The following is a 19,810-nucleotide window of genomic DNA, read 5'->3' as shown; positions in this document are numbered from 1 at the left end:
CACATAAGGAGGATGAGATCAGATGGTCTATCCTGGAAAAGGTCACTCCTAAAATGGGTCAGCCCATTGAAATCACGCGGAAAAAACGTGAAACCTTCTGGATCTTCCTTTTGGACAGTGTTAAGCGAGGACTAAACGAAGAGCTATCTTGGTATGTTACCAAGTAAAGAATCTTCCCTCTCAACCTCCCCCCTTATAATCTGTGCCATAACACGATCTATGCCGGGCTAGCAACTCGAGATGCAGTCCATAAAAGAATTTCCACCCTAGTCACGACTTTTTAGACGTGGCTCTTTTTTATCTCACACTTTGAAATAACACATTATTGTCTAGTTAGTATGGTTTTACCAGCTTGCCTTGCTCTATACTTATAAGATCTATGCCGAGCTAGCAATTCAAGATGCAACCCGCAAAAGAAATTCCACCTTAGTCACGACCTTTTAGACGTGGTTCTCTTTTTTATCTCACACTTTGAGATAATATATTACTGTCTAACTAGCATGGTTTTACGAGCCCGTTTCGCTCGGTACTTACAAGATGGCCGCCACCATGTAGTCCTATGTCTATGACTATGTAGCGATACTCTCGCGGACTTCTTACTTCTCCCGCGATATTTTAACTTAGTCAGGAGAGTATAAGAATTGGTGGACGTCAGCAATGCCCCACGGAGGGTCTCAGGAGCGCGGAGGGATTTGGTCGTTGCACACCGGATACTAAGGTAAATACAGTGGTAATTCATCTGAGTCAGAGGAGCATAGAGTAGTTGCCCTCTGAGACCTAAAGATAGAATTCTCTCTACGTGTTAGCACCGACTTTTAGTCTGTATAGCGGGCTTAACCCATGGGTTCCTTTGCGGTATTCTCACTCGGTTGTCAATGGACTTTGGGACCTCACTAGTTTGGGACCTTGTACACCCATTCTAAGCATACAGCCCTAGATCTTCGGGTGTATGCGGTTTTTTCACCTTTGCCGGCATGCCCTACTCAGTGCGTGCAATTTTGAAACCCTTCTATGCCCGAGGATTACATTATATGTATATTACTTTCGTCTTGCAGGGTCGCGGTGGCAGAACAGTGTCAATTCTTCTACAGAATATCTACTCATTTGATATACTATCACCATTGGTAAATGTAAGTCTCCATCCAGTCTTACTGGTTTTTTACGTTTTTGACATCTCGACAATGCTTATGGTGTACCTGAATAGACGTGTCGGTATCTCTTTATGTTATTAGAGACTGAAACGTTACAGGAGTTAACCCTCTACGTGGACTGCCATACTCTGAGACCCTCCCCTTGATTTTATGAAATAAAAGCATCTCTTCAGAACTTCTATCGAAACGGAAACAATATGCTCGTCTCGGTATGTTATCCTAAACACTAATTTTAGGGAGTCCAGCAGACTCATAACATTAAGGTTCATCTCTTCCAGAATTATTATGACATGTGGGTATCATACATTTCTCTTGTAGCTTTCTACATAGAACATGGTATCCAAGATATTAAGATGAAGCTCTGAGGGTCTCCTACTACTTCTGACTTGGCATTATGGGTAAGCCTATTAATTAGGGGCAACGTATGAGTTCCATTTAGTCATTTCTATCACAACCTACCTAACAGCCTCCCTTGGTTCCCTCGCAGATGCGGTGCACTTGATGTGACTTTACCTCCTAATTTTGAAACAGAACTCGTTCTAGTGATAGCTGACCTATTACATTGTAAGTATTGTTACATGAATGGATATACCTCTGTATGTAGTACCGTCTTAGATATCATCAAATGTAAAATAGGAATTTCATTGTACACTCGGTCCCCCCCAAATTAACTTTCAGAGTGACTAGCCACCGAGCGTCAGCAATATGCTCTCTTATGACAAGAATCCCCTGTCTGCTACTCCAATATGTAGATTCCCTCTCTCTAGTCACAGTGATGGACCCTGGGTTCCAACCCAACAGTGAATGTATTAATGCTCTCTTGTAAATATTTTTTTGCGTATGTGATAGTGACAGATTTGTCTTCTTTTTTTAGGCCATTTTCCCTTTTGTCTGATCCCCTGATATCTGCACAATTTGATGAACAAGGTCCTGATGAAGGTGGCTTGATCCACCGAAACGCGCGTAGACCCGCCACAAGGGCCAATAATTACACCTTGGTGCCCTTGGATTACATTAGCTTTGCCATCCTGCTTTTTGGAATCCAGTTCCTTCTCCATCTATGTATGTGGTGTGAATGTAGAATGATTGTTAGCACGTGAGCGAGCTGCTGTGTATGATTGTTTTTCAGGGGACCTGCTAATTTGCTGCTGTTTTTATGACTGTTTTGTGCTCTTTATGAACTTTTTCAATTAATATATGTATTACCCATTATAAAAAAGATTTTTGATCAACAATAGTATTTATATGAATTTATATCTATAAAAAAATAACAAATAAATATTTTTTGAATGAACTTTGTTTGTACTTTACCTCCTTCTGTCACTGCCTTTGATTACTCAGAGATGTACACACATTATTGAATGATACGGCCACTGTAGGAACACCCTTCTTGCTTTGTGTACACCCATAGAACAAAACACATCTCCAGATTTATGAGAAATCATAAATCTGGAGATGTGTGTGAATGCTGCGCCATCCTAGAGTTGGTGTAGCAAGGCGCAACAAGGAGAATTGTTTTCATTTCTCCTCATTTTTTCCTCTTTCAATGCATGCTGCATTCCACAGCATACATTGAAAGAGGAAAATGCCTTTACTGATTGTTTTTGTGCAGCAAGGTACTGATTGTTTTTGTGCAGGAAGGTGTCCCTTCCTGCACAAAAACAATCTCCGCACGACACAGACATCGTTGCACCATTGTGCAAGGGTGCCTTGTCACCGCATGGCTGCAATTTGTGCAGCAGTGCAGACGGAAGCACAGATAAGGTAATTCTCTTTAAGAACTTTTTTTTCTTTTGTATTTTTTTTTAACAATTTTGTATTTTTGGGGTGTTTTTCAAAAAATTTACCAAAAGAGAACAAATAAAACTGGAAACGTTTGGAATGACTTATCATTCCAAAAACAAAAAACAAAAAAAATAACAGCGATGGTTGTGTTGCGCAGAACAAACTGCATCCACTGACTGCTCACCGAAGCAAGTTTGTTACACTTCACGCAGTATTGCTCAAGAAAGGCGAATTCTGGCCTAATGTTCATTGCAGGTGTTCCTGAGGACGCTACAGACTTACTTGCCACAGCAGGTGAGGGGTTCAAAGCAGCTCGCCTCGTTTCCTCCTGAGCAAGATTGAGAGGATGTGTGGTCCGGAGATGCTTGTACATAGAAGCAGTACCACAAGAGTATTTTTTATCACTGCCTCTTGACAGGACTCGGTCACAAATTTTGCACGTCACCTTTCTTGCATTTACTTTCTTCTCTCCAGATGGAAAAGTGAAGAATTTCCACACAACAGATTCCAGCCTCTGTTGACGTGGTGCCTCCTGCAAGAATTCTTCTTCAGAAGATACTTCCTCCTGCTGCTGTCCAGTTGCCATTTTGTTTGATATTTTTTGAAAAACACCAAAAAAACAAGCAAAAAGGGTTCTTGTAGGAAAAGAGATGTCTCTCTCAAGATGCTCCAACAAGAATGATTAAAATGGGTGGGGCCCTTCAATAGTTACAGTGGGAAATGTTATGAACCAATAAAATCTTTTTTTTTTTTTAGGTCACGTGGGAACCGCGCACTCTGCGCTCACAAAGCACGCGCTCACAAAGTACGCACCCGACACGACTTCCCGAAAATATATTTAAAAATAATATAAGTTTATTAGTGAAGTAGTGTGGCTCACTGGTTAGAGGCGGCAGACCCGAGAGCAGAGGACGGCCCGGGACCAGGGTTCGATTCCCGACGCGGCAGGTTTCTGGACCAGGGTCAGCGGACTCGATAATTCTCTCGCCTCGGTGCCCACTCTGATCAGTGATCACACTCGGCAACTCTGGGCACTAGCTTGCCTCATCTTCACTAACGGCCCCATCAGACCGCCGGGGATGCCTGGTCTCACCCTGGAGATACCCATTAAGGGACCATCTCTCAGGGAAAGCCAGGAAGGGTTTCGCAGCGGTCGAAGCGCGGGGACACGCCGGTGCGCGTTAAAACCCAGCGCTATATAAATGCCCCTATTACTATTACTATAAGTACAAATATATTATTTTTATGAATATCTTAGATAATCTCTTGCCCTAATATGTATATTAAAGACACATACATATCATTTTAGAACATAAAAAAATTCTCAGTAGTCCGCACCCAGCGCACCCGAGCACGTATATGATGTCACGCGGGACCCACCACCGCCCAAGCGACGCGTACCGTAATGTGCATGTGTCGCGAATGCGCAGGAGTTGCGGACTGGTCTCATACCAATCGCACACATCACGTAATATTAAATGTATATGATGTAACTGAAAAACATGCAGCCGTTGCACACCATACGTGGATCCTTCACGACTTTTCTAAAATGGCGGCTAGAATCTGCGCACCCACCGTACGCTTTGGGTGCGCGACTCAGAAAAAAATTGGGATTTAAAAAAAAAAAAAGAAAATAATATAAATATTTTAAAACAAAAAATAAAACAAAAAAATTAAACAATATTTCAGTTTGATTTGTTTTTACTTTTTTTGCAATTTTCAGAAAAATATATCATGTTATTTAATGAATAAAATATTTATAAATAAACAGTTAAAAAACTGTAGAAAATCAGTACAAAAAAATAGGCATAACTACTATTTACACTTAAAAAACCTTTGAAATTCACTGAAAAAAACATAGGTTTCAGATACGATATAGTTAGAAATTAGCATTTAAAAAAGGTTTGAAATTCACTGAAAAAACAATAGGTTTCAGAGACGTTATAGTTAGAAATTAGCATTTAAAAATCTTAGAAATTCACAGAAAAAAACATAGGTTTCAGGGGTGTTATAGTTAGCTGGACACTTCACTCGTTCAAAACCATAGAAAGTTGTCCGTTATAGTTAGTTCTTCTTACTAAAACTCGCGCGCTTGCTATGCACTGCTGATGATGTCACATATTACAGCATTCATGACATGGTCAGTGACATCACTGATGATATCTCAAATGACATCACTGATGATATCATCCAGTGAATGTGGTTTAGTTTGAAATTTAAATATGTATTATATTTATATATACCAATCTGTATTGAAGATTGAGTGGATATATAACGGTCTGGATGTAGGATTTAGTAGCTGTCTGACCGTCTGTTTAAGTGAGCAATTAGAAGTGTCTCACTTAATACATGGATTAGTAACTAAACTATGTAAATGTGTGCATCACTGTCTCTGTTGTTGTATAACATGCTGCATCAGTTGGTCACTAACTACATGAGTGTGTATATTAGTTATTGATTAGTTGGGTGAGTATTTGTATAGGACACTGAGTTTGTGTCTGGTTGGATGGGCTGTGTGTAACTCTATGCATAGGTGTGTGAATGGTTGATTCACTAGGTGTATAGGTTTAAGAGTGCATGTGGAAACAGTTGTTTTAAACCCACACAAAATCCCCAACACATATTGTTACCTTTGCTCAATTTACAAGAAACAATATTTCTGAGTTTGTCAAAATTATATATATTTTCCTTTGCTATTCAGTTCCAGAATATAACCCATAATCAAAGCTATGATAACTGATTGAGTGACTTACCATAAACTCCCTTGCCAAGAAGCTGCAAGAACTGTCCGACCGCAGTTAGCATTTCATCTTTGGTTAAATCAAGAAGAGAAACCACACGGAAATTTAGCTGCTTCAGAAGAACAGTCAGTTCAAACACATCCATCATCGGAGCCAGCAGATTTGGATGATGTGTGTAATTGTTATTTCCCACCAGTAAAGCTACTTTGTCAGTTGCTGAAGTAAAAATAACAAATAGATGAAAACGTTATAAGCTTCTATTTCATACATATTTTTTAAATTATTGGCATGAATAAATAGGTTTGGTGTTTTGTAAAGTACAGGCAGACAGAACAGCATACCACTAGAAATTCATGCACACAAACAAACTTTGACAGTCAGAAAAACAAAAAAGCTCCGCCCTTCTGCAACTGTGCACCACTAGGAACACATTTAAGCAGAATAACTGGGGAAGTGATGCATAATTCATAACTCTTGAACTGTTCTCTAAGAAGACACTGCAAAGTTCATTCTTGTGTTGCTCAGAGTCACTAACCATCTGGGCGCCAAAGTTGGCATCATCAAGGGCTGTGCAGTGGCACTCATTGCCTTCGAAAAAAAAGTCACTGGTCAAAAGAATGGAAAGGGGAGACCACTCGGTCCCCCCGAACGTATGGATGGGTGCCCCGATCCCCCGGGAAACGATTGTGGGCTGGGGGCGTGTCCCGGCTGGTATGCCCGAAGCGGCGTGGCCGGAACACGCTCCTCCCGCCCAAAAGAGGTTGTCCTAAACACCCGCCCGGAAGTCCGTGCACTGATGGGCGTGCTTGAGGCGGGGCCCCGCTCTCCCGCAGCTGGATAAAAGCGCGGGAATCCAACGAAGCTTCCTCTTGTTCCTGCGCTCTGAAGGCTGCACCACTCGTCGCTCGTGAGCCCTCAAGGGAACAAGCTGCACTTTTTTGACCCACCCACCAGCCCCTTGTTGCAGAGTTTGTGAAGTAAAGAAATATCGAATGGTGTTATTTGATGTAATAAAACACGTATGGCAATCATTTCTTGCACCATAAATGTATGACGAGAGTATGCATGTAATTAAATACTTGCTTGTAGGCCATTTTATTCTTTTGTAGAAACGTAAAGGAATGGATTCAATAAAGATTGTGCTTCGCTTTAGGACCTTTTTTCCCTTTGTAGCAATGTTGAAGTCGGTGAATAATCAAGCTGTTGCAAGTTTAGTCATGGTTTTTCTTTCCTTAGTAGGTAGAACAATTGTCGTATTTATTCTTTGGTCGGGCGGTAAGGTCATGATCGGTGAGCAGTGATTTCAAGGTCCCTAGAGGGGGCGCCACCCATTATGGATGGGAGCGCCCGGGGGGAGGCGGCCATTGGCCCCTCCCACGGGGGGGCGGCACCCACTACGGATGGGTCGCCCAGGGGGAGACGGCCATAGGCCCCTCCCAGGGGGAGACGGCTATATGCCCCTCCCATGAATTTCCCGGGGGCCGGATATCCGCTCCGGCGGACGAGAGTGAGGGGAAGGGGGGAGTCCACGCTGTCCTTCTTACGGATACCTCGCACACGAACTCAGACGACCTTAAGATGGCGTCGAGTGAAAGGGGGCCCCCACGACAAGGGAAGTTACAATTGGCGGCGAGGGTAAAGTCCTCTGCGCATGCGCCACTCACACCGTGAGGGCGGGAAGTTGGTGATAGGGATCTGACACCGGTTAAGACCTTGCCGTTGGCCCTTAATGTTAGGTTGTACAAATTCAAATGTAATGCATTTATCAGGATGCTAGACTCGGCTAGGAAACCTTTGTATTAGAGATTTGTTAAGGTTAGCCTGAAAAACCTGTCTTCATCAAGATGTAATTGAAGTTGAATTTGTACATGATTCATGAAACGTTTTAATTTAAAGTTTTAAATTTTGTTTCATATTTTAATAAATACGGCCGGGGGGGTCGTGAGGCCCCACGCCTTCCAATAGTTCAAATCTGTGTCTGTCTCCTCCCATGGGGAATTGGTGTTGGGAGGGGTGGCGGGCATCCCGGCCCATATAGGATGTGGTAAGACCCAGTGCAAGCTAGCACAGATCCCGAGCCACTACCTACTGCAAAGAGCACGTGGCGGGGAAAGAATGCAAGATGAATGCCTCAATACCTTGAAGGTGCAGGGACTAAGTGAAAAATTCACAATGCACAAACTTCATAATTTCATGGTCACAGATAGCAGATCTAGATAATTAATAAGTCCTAAATATAAGCCTAAATTATTGAGAAACACTGTAATTTCTTTACAAAACACACGCTTTTCAGTAGTCCCTGGAGAAAATGTAATTATGATGGTGTAATTTAGGGTTACGCTTGAAACATAAAATTACACCTCAACATGTTATTTCGCAGTGTAGGTGACAAAACTGTAGTGCGTGAATGGGACTGACTGAAACACAAGCAGCTGTCATTCATGGTACTTGAGATTAGTCAACTTTTTAAGCTCGAAATGTATCCTTGCTTTCAAAATGGAGGCAAGGACGCATATTCTGTTAAATATAACGCTAAATGTCATTTTCATTTCACATAATTATGCATATTTTCTGATTTTATTCATGCAAAAACACATTACGCAAAGTTTGCAGAGCCCACCCCTGCTTTTCAGTATACATTAATTTCGTTATTTCGCAAAAAAAAAACATTTTTAAACACTTAGGGCCATATGTATGAAGGCAATTTTGCGATCGCAAACGCCGAAATTCACAGAATGTTGGCGCTTGCGATCGCAAATCAGCAGTGTCTAATATATGACCCAAAACACCCCTCGCAAAATAAGGAATGGCAAATTTTGGAATTCCTATTTTTCGATTGCATTTAAGGAATCGCGAATTGCGATTCCTTAAATGCAATGTAAGAAGCACAGAAAAAGTGCAATTTAGCCATAAGGAATAGCAAATTACCACCAACTTCAAGTTGGTGGTAATTTGCGATTTCTTTAAAAAATGAACTTTTTTGCATTTTTCAAAGTGCCATGTGGTGCACATACATGCCCTTAGGGCATTTATGTATGCCACATGTGCACACATGCACATTTCAGGGGTGCAACAGGGTGTCCCTTTGGCACCCTTGAAATTGCATGCTCAATTTGCGAGTATCTATTTGGTGCTCGCAAATTGCGCATGCAATTTCCATTGTTTCCTATGGGCCTCAAGGCCCATAGGAATAAATGGAAATCAGTTCCTTGATTGCGACTCGCAATTTGCGAGTCGTAATTAAGGAATTTGTAGGAATCGCTGATTTATTTGCGGTTCCTACATGCATAGCCAATAGCGAATCTTTAATTGCGATTCCTTAAAACTGGCAATTAAGGTTTCCCAATTGGCTACTTTGATGCACCTGCACCATGCATCAAATGAAAAAAACTGTCGGAAACGGACAGATTCTCAGAATTGCGAATGCATTTAAGGAATCGCAAATTGCGATTTCTTAAATGCAACGCATGATGCATTGAAAATAGAGATTTCGCTATTAGGGGTCGCAAATTACAGTCAAATAAAACTAGACGGTAATTAGTGAAAACTTTGAAAAATGCACCAAAGTGCATTTTTCAAAGTTACATGTTACACACACACATGCCCTTAGGGCATGTGTGTGCCCAACATGGGTTCACATTACAATTTCAGGGGTGAAACAGGGTGTCATTTAAGGAATGTCTACCCATTCATTCCTATGGCCCATAGGAATGAATGGGTAGACATTCCTTAATTGCGACTCGCAATTTGCGAGTCGCAATTAAGGAATCTGTAGGAATCGCTATTTTTTAAGTGATTCCTATATGCATAGGCTTTTGCGATTTCATAATTCCGATTCCTTAATAATCGCAATTAAGGAATCGTAAATGCCTACCTTGATGCTTGTGGGGGTAGTTACCTTAAAACAAAGCAGTATTCCTTCTCAGATAAAACCCTACAGGGCTTTTTTAGAGTTCAGCATGCAGGGTACTTCTCTGAAAACCATTGCTGATGTCCTGTCTGCCATAGCACAAGTATACCAATTAAATTCACTCTACATACGCCAGACAGGACATCCACCACACCTCACACAAAGTAATCTGTCCACTAAATCTAAGAAAGGTTCTATATTTGTAGTAAATACACATTTATGTCTAAACATTAATTTGCAGTTTTCATGAAGTACTTGTGTATACTACACACAGATTCTGAATTGTTGGCTAATGTATCACTATCTCGCACCATGAGTGTCCAAATTGCGCCAATAATTACATCCATTATACCAGTGGTAGGCATCATCATGTCATGGATGAGCACAATATAAAAACGAATTTCCTATATTATGCCAAGACCACCATTATTTTAATGGTTTGCACCCGCCAGAAATATCCAAGGAACTTCTGATCACGATGCTTGAGCATATTTATGTCTGGTGTGGGCACTAATCCTGCCACAGCTCCTCACTATATGACAATAATGGTTACAACTATTGTGCCAGGGCTAATCATAATCATAAGGGTGGACACCATCATGCCAACTATATGACAATTACAACACTAGTCAATGACTAGCATTATGCTGGAGTAGGCATCAACTGTCATAGATGCCCCTAATATGCCAACTTTCCCTGTGTAGCTCACTCCAGTGCAGAGCTCCCACTAGTCCTGTGCGGCTTAAAATTTGAATTGCTCTCTTTCAGACTCTGCACTGCTCACCCACAAACTCTACTCACATAATGTACCATAAGCTAGAGACTTCCTGCTGCCCTCCATCAATTCTTTGAACCTGCACCTCTCTCTCCACCTTAGACACCACACAGCCCAGGCATTCGTAAGGCGGTGCAAATCACTGGGTGAAGTTTGGAAGCTCACACGACTTGGCCGGGCAGTTTGGGCTTGACTGTTCCTATTGTAGCAGGGTCAAGACTGATTTACATATGGTTGGGTCCATAGTGAGGTGGCATGGTGGGAAAAAGAAAGATGGGTGAGCATGCTAACCTGAGCGATTGCCAATGGTTAGACTTACTGTGAGCATTCCTTCCATCACCTTTTGTGTGTTTTATGTAACGTTCTAAGTGGCCAAGAGTATGTCCAGATGTGGGTCTTACTCTCACTATACTTCTGGAATCAAGCTACACCCCATTATTGAGTCCCAATCAGTGTGAAACCGGTTTAGGGTTGTTTGTGTTCCAGTTCAATGACGACCTGGTCTGGAAGTTTGGGCTGGACTGTTCTTTGGGTCCAGACTGAGATGGCGTAGGGGGCAAAAGAAGGACTGCTGGGCTACCTTGAGCAATTGCCAGTGGTTAAACCTAATACAAGCATCCCACTCATCACCTTTAGTGTCTACTGGCATTCAACTAAATGTTTTAACAGAAATCCTGAAGCCCAGGCCACAAACGTCATTACTTTCGTTAAATGATGTCCTCACAGATACTCCGATGGCTAAGTTCAAAACAAAGCTCTTGCCCACCTGTAAACAGGCAAGAGACAGGGTGTCTGGTGACCCCTATTTTCTCACTAAGCACCCTAACCCTTAGAGCTTTTTTTGTACGGGCATTGACCAGTAAAGTGAATCCTAATTCATTTCCGACCACTCATCCGAATTGAGAATATAAATCAATTGACACCTTTGGAAAATCTAGGTTTTTTTCAGCAAGTCTGAGATTGCGGTATGTTCCTTGGAGCTGTTGGCCCTTGACAAACAATTGCTGCACCAGTTTCAGAACAATAGGTGCAACTCCAGCGGTCTTGTGTATAGACAGAGACAGCCTTCCCAACCAGTGATGCAACAGACAGCCCAATCCTTACAGAGTAGAGGACACGGAACAGGCAGAAAACGTGCAGGCGAGGAGGGGTACCAATCTTCAAACTCCTCTTCCCCTACTACAACCACCAAAAATATCAATTTAGTTTGGCCTTAGCTGTGCATGTCCACTCTATAGGAGGCATGATCTGGCACTTCCTTCCCAACTGGAGATCCATGCCCTGTGACAGATAGGCCTTTCCAAATTATTCAAAGACGTTATGCCCTTTCTTTCCTTCACTATCAATATTTCTTTCACACCAAAACAGCTTCTGAAGAACTTTAGTTCATCCTGCGACAAAAGGCCTTATGTTCTCAAAAGGTGCCACAGAGAAGGCACCGGATTAGGAAAAAAGGTTGAGGTTCTTACACTTGCTATTTCCATGTTCCAAAAAAAGATGGTGCTTCAGGTCAATCTCAACGTTTTCCTACGGACAAAGGATTTCCAATGCTCACATTGGCCCTGATTCTATCTGCTCTGGACCCAGGCAACTGGATGGGGCACTTGGACTTGCAGGATATGCACTTTGTTATACCAGTCCTTTAGTTGCACAAGTATTACCTGTGGTTTAAAGTGGGTCAGGAGCATTTTCAATTCAGTGTGCTCTCCTTCTTCCTCACTAGCATTCCTCTGTTGTTCACAAAAGTGATGGCATTGGTCGCTGCCCATGTTCAGATGTCGATAGTAGCTTTATTTCCATACTTTGACATAGAAAGACTCTTCGCACTCTGCCCTAGACCACCTCCGGATGACAGTGGAACTTTTAACATAGTAGAGTTTCACCAGAAACGAGTTGAAGTACCATCTATTTCCCTCTCTGAGGCTTTCGTTAATTGGGAAAATCCTTGATACGGTGGAGTTCAGGGCTTTCCTTCTGCAGCAACTAGTCCAGGTTATTTGGGATATGATCCCCAGAAGGTGATGCCTGTCCCTGCTTGCCTGCCCTTACCTGTGCCAGGTCCTCCGACCAGGCCTGGCCTTTTCAGATTGGGTAATGCAGAATGCAGTAGCCATACTCGTGCTCAAACTCTCACCCTGCACTCACATATCCACACATATCAAAGATCTCCACTTGCTTATCATTCACAGAATCAACCTTTTCAAAGTCCTCACAAACACATACAAAGCACTGTATAGCCAAGGTCCTACATAAAAAAAGCCACATCAGCTGATACATCAGCTTCCACACACCAACCACATGAACAAGTTACTTCCACTCGGTAACTCTTTCTGGTCGAGACCATCTAGATGTAGATTCATCATCTTTTGAATATATCCTTGGTGCCAGACTGTATCCGGAAACTTTTCAACAGTACCTCTGCGCACCGGTAGGCTCTTTGTGGCTCCGCACTGACACCATTCCGTTCTGGTAAGGACGTGTGGAGCTTATATGGGTGCCACTCCCACGAGCTGCCGCCAGTTGCTTTCTAGACTATCCACGCCCCCACTCGGAAGACACACAGGCAACGAGGCTGGCAGGCAGAAACCCGACTTCAGCCGCGGACCGCGGTGATTAACTCCGGGCGGGACCACGTATGCATCATTTATCCTTGAGTCTAAATAATTAATTTAAAGCACCACACTGGAATACTACTGATCCTGTCAGCCACACTAGGCCTGTGTGCCAGAGTGAACGTGACGCCATTACAAGAATCCTCAAAACAGACAAGGCAGCACGGAAGTAAATAATACTGACCGCCAAATTCACTCCTCGAGAATCCCAAATGAACCTAACGGAACCTACAGGACCCACAAGCTGGGCTATACACTAGAGAGACTAATTTCAGGAGGCTAACTATGTCCTGATGAAGATCTTAAATCACTAAAGATCGAAGCGCCGTCGACCAACCCAAGGAAATTCCCCCACCCCATTATACATAGCTCTGCGGATTATACCTTGTTGTTTTTATGTGACATTTCGTATATCTCCACTTTGTTCACTCAAGTCATGCTATGCACATTGTCACTCATGTGAGCACCTGAACGTACCCTTACATGTGAAAATATGGAATAAATATTCTTCCACATGTTACCCTACATGTTTTGCTACTTAGATGGATTCACTATAAGATTAGAACTTTCTGTTCCGAACCTTGTAGGCCACCCCGAACCATTGTTTTCCCTACAATACGTTACAACCCCAGTTCGCTTTATGCTGTACTCTTGTTTCTTAAACTATTACCCAAACTTAAACTGACATGATCAGGGTGCAAACTTCTAGACTTGGGATCTTATTGACGGATTGAGTCCAATCACAGAAAGAGAAGGATGGGTGGGTGGGTGAGTAATCTGCTGCTACATAGAGTTTCTACCAATAAGAGAGCTACCAAAGGAAAGTAACTTGTTATTATGATAGACTTCTAATCGAATCGCAGATTCCTCAAATTCTGAATAGATAGAAAACCAATACCCAGTGGCGGCTCCCCCATTGGGGTGTCGCCCCACTACTTTCTCACGGTGCGAGAAGGCAGAAAAATAAACAGTAAAAACTACCATTTATGTTTCTGCCTTCTCGCATTGCGAGACAGCAGTAGTGCCTCTGTGTGTGCCTGGTTGGGGGAGGGAGGGTGCCTGTTCCTGCTCGAGCATAGGGGTGGCGGGGGGGGGGGGTGGCTTGCCCAATGTTGCGCGTACTGACTGTTTGGTCAGCCCTGGAGCCGACTGTAGGAGAGTAGGGTCTGCTTCCTATGGTTACCCCCACGTTTTGCTGTGATTCTCTGTTTTTTTTACTTTAGTGTGGCTGTGGGCCTGCCAATCAGACCCACAGTCCAGCTGTTCTCTCTCTAAATTGATACCATGTACTTTAGGTACATACCAGACTGGTTACTGGGTCACCCTTGTGAGCCCCTATATAGTGTACCACAGGTACCCAGGGCATAGGTGGGACAGCTCGAATCCAGCTCCTGGTCATCGTTGATACCTTCTGGACCTCGTGGCTGTGAAGAGACAAACTCGACTTCTTCACCTGAAATCACCCGACATCGCCTGGTTCCTTCCTGGTACCTTCCTGGTCACTGGCTAGTGATCCAGACTCTGTCCCTTCTGCTTTCAGGTTCTTCAGATCTTCGATCCACCCTTGGATCCACCCGGACACTTTTCCTCCGGTCGCCTGCAGCACTTCTTTGCAGCTCTCCGTTGAAAACGACGACGAAACCCGACACGAAAAGACACCTATGCACCTGGCTTCCCTGGGTGAGGTAACACGAGTACTCCGGTGCTCCCATGGGTCTTGACTCTCGAAGTGTCCTAGTTTAAAAGGGTTCAATCCTAGTCCATCCAGAGTGTCCTTAAATTGTATATTTGTAACTTTTACGTTTCCCATAGAATGTCAATGGTAACCCGCGCCTGTGTTTAGACACACGTCTCCCGTGGGCCTCCTACTTCCTAACCTTTGGCTGTTTAGAGTAGCCCCAGCGATTCCACAGGCCCCAGGCCTGCTTTCTAATTCTCTTGTGGTTCTTATACCACTATTTTAATATATGGTTTGTGAGGCCCCAAGGGCATAACGTATACTGTGCAATTTATCGTATATTAACTCAGTATTGTATTTTTACCTCTGACCTCATAAAGAGTGCAGAGGGGTTGTGTTTAGAATAAATACATATATATTTGATATATACCTTGTGTGGTGTCCTTTCATTTGGTATCAAGGGATTATAATTGGTAAAACAACTTGCTTAATACGCTCTCTGAAGTTTTAGCCTAATGACTGCTGGCCCATGTTACCGCTAGGATAGCTTTCTATAAGGTTGACTTTACAACCACCATTAATAAGGGTCGATTAGACTGGTGCAAGGTGCCCACTAGAACTAGTGGACATCATATTCCAAGCTAACTTCTCACACCGACCAAACAGTCAGTACCCACAACAGTGGGTAAGCCACTCCCCCGTGCACTCGAGCAGGACCGCCCACTCTACCTTCTTCTTTATGGAGAGAAAATGTCCCGGGCTGGGGCGCTCTCCTGCTGCGCCTACCATCACAATGCTGCCATTTGCAGCGTTGTGATTGGCTTGCGTAGGGGAGGGAAGCTGTCGGCTGGCTGCTTCCTGCAGCAGGAACACGCAGACCCGGCTGCCACGGCACCAGTGCAGCATGACCGGCTAGGAGCAGAGGCGGTGTGGTACTCAGGTACGTTTTTTAAAATTTGTTTTATTCCCCACCCCTTGAGCCCCCCTCCCTCCCTCCCTTGAGCATGCCCGCCGCCGCTGCTTTTCTCCCGGAATTCTATGCTGCATTACTTTGAAACCATACAGTGATAATGCCATGTTTCCATGACTGACTCATTGGCAGCACCTTCCTAAAGCACAAGCACCTTCAAATTGGCGTGCTGTCTTTGAAAGAAGGTAGGCGTGTTAAAATGAAGATTTGACTTCGTTTCGCAGCCAGGTTGGGTATGAGCCGAACATAAACAACAAACAAAAAGAGAGCAGGCATCGCTTTTAAAAACAGGTGCTGAAATCTTTATTTTAGCGCATAGATGGCGAGTTCCTCGCTGCGATTTGTGGTTTATGCTTCCTCAGTTTTGCATTAGGCATTTCCACTTGTTGCTGGGTACTGGGATTCATACTCGAACCCACAATCATAAACTGCTAGATTAACGTGTTACTTAAATTGTAGCCTGTATTGACACAGAAAATATGCCCGTTGGATATCAGAGAGTTTCCTTGGAAATATGTGTTTTACTTATGCTCCTGCCCTCAATAAACTCTTAAACCGAAGGTGTTCCTGGCATGCATTTCGTATCCCCCTGAGGTTTTGTGCGATTCCCACACAAGTTTCACACTTTTCAACTGTGGCTGCAGCAGTACATGGAAAAACAAAAGAAGCATAAACACAATAAATCCGAATTAAAATGTGGTGGAAAAATGCAAAGCTTGGCCTAATTTTTTTCAAGGTTTTCTGAGGTGAAAAACCCCTTCTAACCCTCCCAGAGAAAGTTAGAATTCACCAGCCGCCCCTGCCAATGCCTAATTGGAGGTGTTCTGTGCATAGACTCAAAGTAGAAAATCCTGTAGAACCGAGCTGGCAAAATGATCTTCTCAGTAGACCAGATAGCCCAAAAAATAGTGCTTCATGAACATATAGAGTGACCCCAACATAGCCACCTGGCAAATGTCTAGGACACGGACTCCACATGCTAACTAACTGGTAGCAGCTTTGGCCTAGTAGAATGAGCATTGTCCTTTGGTAAACTGCTTTTTCGACAGTGCTTAGCAAATCCTAATGCAGAGCAAGATTCAGTGGGAGATAGTTCTCTTCTGCACAGCATTGCATTTTTTCGCTCCAACTCACCCTACAAAGAGTAGATCATTCACCTGATAGTGTAGCGACAGGATCATTTGTACCATTTGGACTAGTGGTGACCATTGTCCACCGCCATCTCAGTATATGATGATTGGTCCTTTATTGCCGACTTTATTTTACCTATTTGCAAGGTTTACCTATTGGCTTTGACATGATTCTATGTCTCTTTTGCCTCTTTTCGGGTCTTCATCAGGCTCGCATAGTCCAGGGTTAAATTACCGGACACCCATAAGTCGAGTCGAAACGTCGACGATATTACCTCTACCGTGGACCCATATTTACGATAAAAAAGTGCACACAATTGACATTGATGTCTTTTTGTTTGGATTACACTGACATTAATTGTTTTGATTGTTTTGTGTGGCCAGGTAGTCTTAATACGGAAAATTGTAAAACCGTTATTGTATAATAATGTGAATAATCTGTTTTACAGCATCTTGATTTTTCTTTTCTTCATTCCCTTTTTACACTCCCTTTGATCACTTTTCTTGTGCACGCTTTCTTGGGCAACTTTCTGGTTTGAACATTTATGAATTATCAAATGTATGATCTGGAGACAATAAATTAGATTTTTGTACTCTGAATTAATTTGCTTTAGTGCTGGTGTAGTGATATTTCTGTTTGTGCTTGAAGCAACTGAGTGCATTATTGCAGAGGCGCGGATTCAATGTAAACGCCCATGAACTTATAATTACATGAATATGGACTGTTTGGATCAGTTTATAAAGAAATAGGTTTGGACCATTGTTTTATTATTACTGCAATATACCCGGGTCCATTACCTTTGGGTTTGCCCCATTTAATTAATGGTTATAAATAAGTGTAGCCGGGAGACTCTAAATCAGTATGTAACAGTCAGAAGACTATAAATAAGTGTAGTATGTAACAGTTGTAAGACCATAAATAAGTTGTAAGACTATAAATGTGATCAGTGCAGTGAGTTAACTATAAGATATAGTGTGTATTTCCCCAGATTCTAGTAATATTTCTAACTATATAAGCTTGTCTATTGTCATTTTCCCCATTCTCAGGTAGGTATTTTAGGTGTTGTGCTCTATAGGGCCTGAGAAGGGTGGTGGTACGTGGCGGCTGGGTGTGCTATAATTGGTAAGCTGATAACTTGTTCTGAAAATCCGGTCACTACAGATAGTCTGTGGTATCAAAAAGTTTTTATTTAGATATAAAACAAATATCTTTAAAAGAAAATTTCCGGTGCATATTATATGCAAATATTACAAAACAGTACAAACAGTCAAATCCACAGCGAAAATATAAATAATCATCTACTCGGTCACCTAGTTACAAGAATTATTAAAACTGCTCCCCTGAACTATGATTATATACATAAAACAAACCATGATCGCAAGGTGCTATTTAAACTATTCTTATCACTAATTGCCTAGTGGTTTAAGATTTTTAAAATACGTTAATTAATTTAAAACAGGTAGGGGGAAAACTGTGGTAGACCGCTTTTGTTTGAGATTGCGATATACATACTGGATCAAGTTTGTCAATCTTATATTTAAATCTGTGTTATCTGGGTTCAATGCCGCAATAATGGCTTGCCTACACATCCGAACACCCAGCCGATTCCATTCCCCCCTCAGCTTAAGCCTACGTTGGAGGTCGAAGGCGGGGCAAATGCAAACCACATGCAGTAGCGTTTCAGCTGCTTCACCGCACCCTCTGCAAGTACGTCCTCCTCCGTACGACGCCAGGGGGGTGGATTTTGCAAAAATCGCCAGTCGCCCATTCTAATAGTTGTAAAACTGCGTTTTAAGTACAGTGAATAAGGGCTGGAGAAGTAAGTGGCAGGGGTTAGCCGATTGTAGGAGTTAATTACTGCCCACGAGTGACTTTGTTTTGAAAACAGTACTTTGTCAATAATGAATGATCGCATTCTTACACATTTTTTAATTGCGAGCTTAAATGCAGGCTGGCTGGGATTGAGGGCCCAGAGGCCGTCTGCTGACATTTGTTGGATATAATCCTTAAAAAGACGGCCAATTGTTCCTCCTGGGTTTTTCTCAGTTATTTCTTGCCAGACTAAAGACTCTAATGAGCCTGGGTTGGAAAGTCTTAATTTGTGGCAAAGAAAAAACCCAATTGTGGAAACATCATAGTTCAGTAACCCCATATCTAATCTAATCTGTGGGGGGGACGCAGAATATGGCAACTGAAGAACCTTTTTATACATTTTAATTGTATGCTGATTTAGAGCGGTGTTCAATTTGCCCTTAAATATCCCTATACCATACGACAGGGTGGCACCAGTTTTCGCTTTCAGGACTTCCAGAAGGGGTGACCGAGTGGGACCTGAAAGATTTTTCGAAAGCTTAGTCATTGACACCGCAAGCGTCGTTGCTTTGCCCGCAATCTCATCACGCTGCTTTATAAGGTTTGCCCTGGAGTCAAGGTGGACCCCCAGATATTTATACGACTTGCCTGTGGCGAGGCCATTGTTATTGAATGATCAACCGCCACCGGCATATCGCTTCTTCCCAAACGGGACAACCTGGGTTTTCTTCATATTGACTTCTAATTGGTTCTTGATCGTATATTGCAGCAGTGTGTCAAGAAGCCTTTGCAACCCCACCCTGGTAAGGCTAAACAGAACCAGATCGTCGTCATTTAGAAGATTACTTAATGCCATACCTCCTACCTTTGGTGGGTGGCTATTTACATCATCCAGGGTGCTAGATAAATCAGCTATGAACAGAATGAAAAGGAGGGGGGCCAGCACGCATCCCTGCTTAACACCTCTCGTTGTTGAAATTTTTCGCGAGAGATGCGTGCCGGACCCCAACTTCACTCGAACCCAGGTGCGTGAGTGCAGTTGGATAATTGCATTCAATAATTTATCAGGGAGTCCCCATAGGGAGTTAGTTCCTCTGCTTTTCCCATAGGGCCTCCCTAGGGACCCTATCGAAAGCGGCTCTGAAGTTGACAAAGCAACAAAACACAAACCTAGATGTTAAAAGGGCTTTGTCGACAATGGATGACACCACTAATAAGTTGGTCATGGTCCCTGAGTTAACAGTG

At 42.9% G+C, this 19,810-nt stretch overlaps 1 protein-coding gene across 7 annotated transcripts in view; it reads right to left on the bottom strand.

Moving 5' to 3' along the window:
• LOC147729139 (mucosa-associated lymphoid tissue lymphoma translocation protein 1-like) overlaps positions 1-19,810 on the bottom strand; it is a 1,401,591-nt gene that overhangs the window by 518,265 nt on the left and 863,516 nt on the right. For all 7 annotated transcript variants that reach the window (XM_086959432.1, XM_086959437.1, XM_086959431.1 and 4 more), the window contains one exon: positions 5,690-5,893. In XM_086959432.1, the coding sequence (XP_086815558.1) occupies positions 5,690-5,893 (204 nt within the window). The remainder of the gene's footprint in view (positions 1-5,689; positions 5,894-19,810) is intronic.

This window comes from Lissotriton vulgaris, chromosome 2_2 (assembly GCF_964263255.1).
Source record: "Lissotriton vulgaris chromosome 2_2, aLisVul1.2, whole genome shotgun sequence".
Lineage (NCBI taxonomy): Eukaryota > Metazoa > Chordata > Amphibia > Caudata > Salamandridae > Lissotriton > Lissotriton vulgaris.
This window is presented reverse-complemented; position numbering and strand designations above follow the sequence as displayed.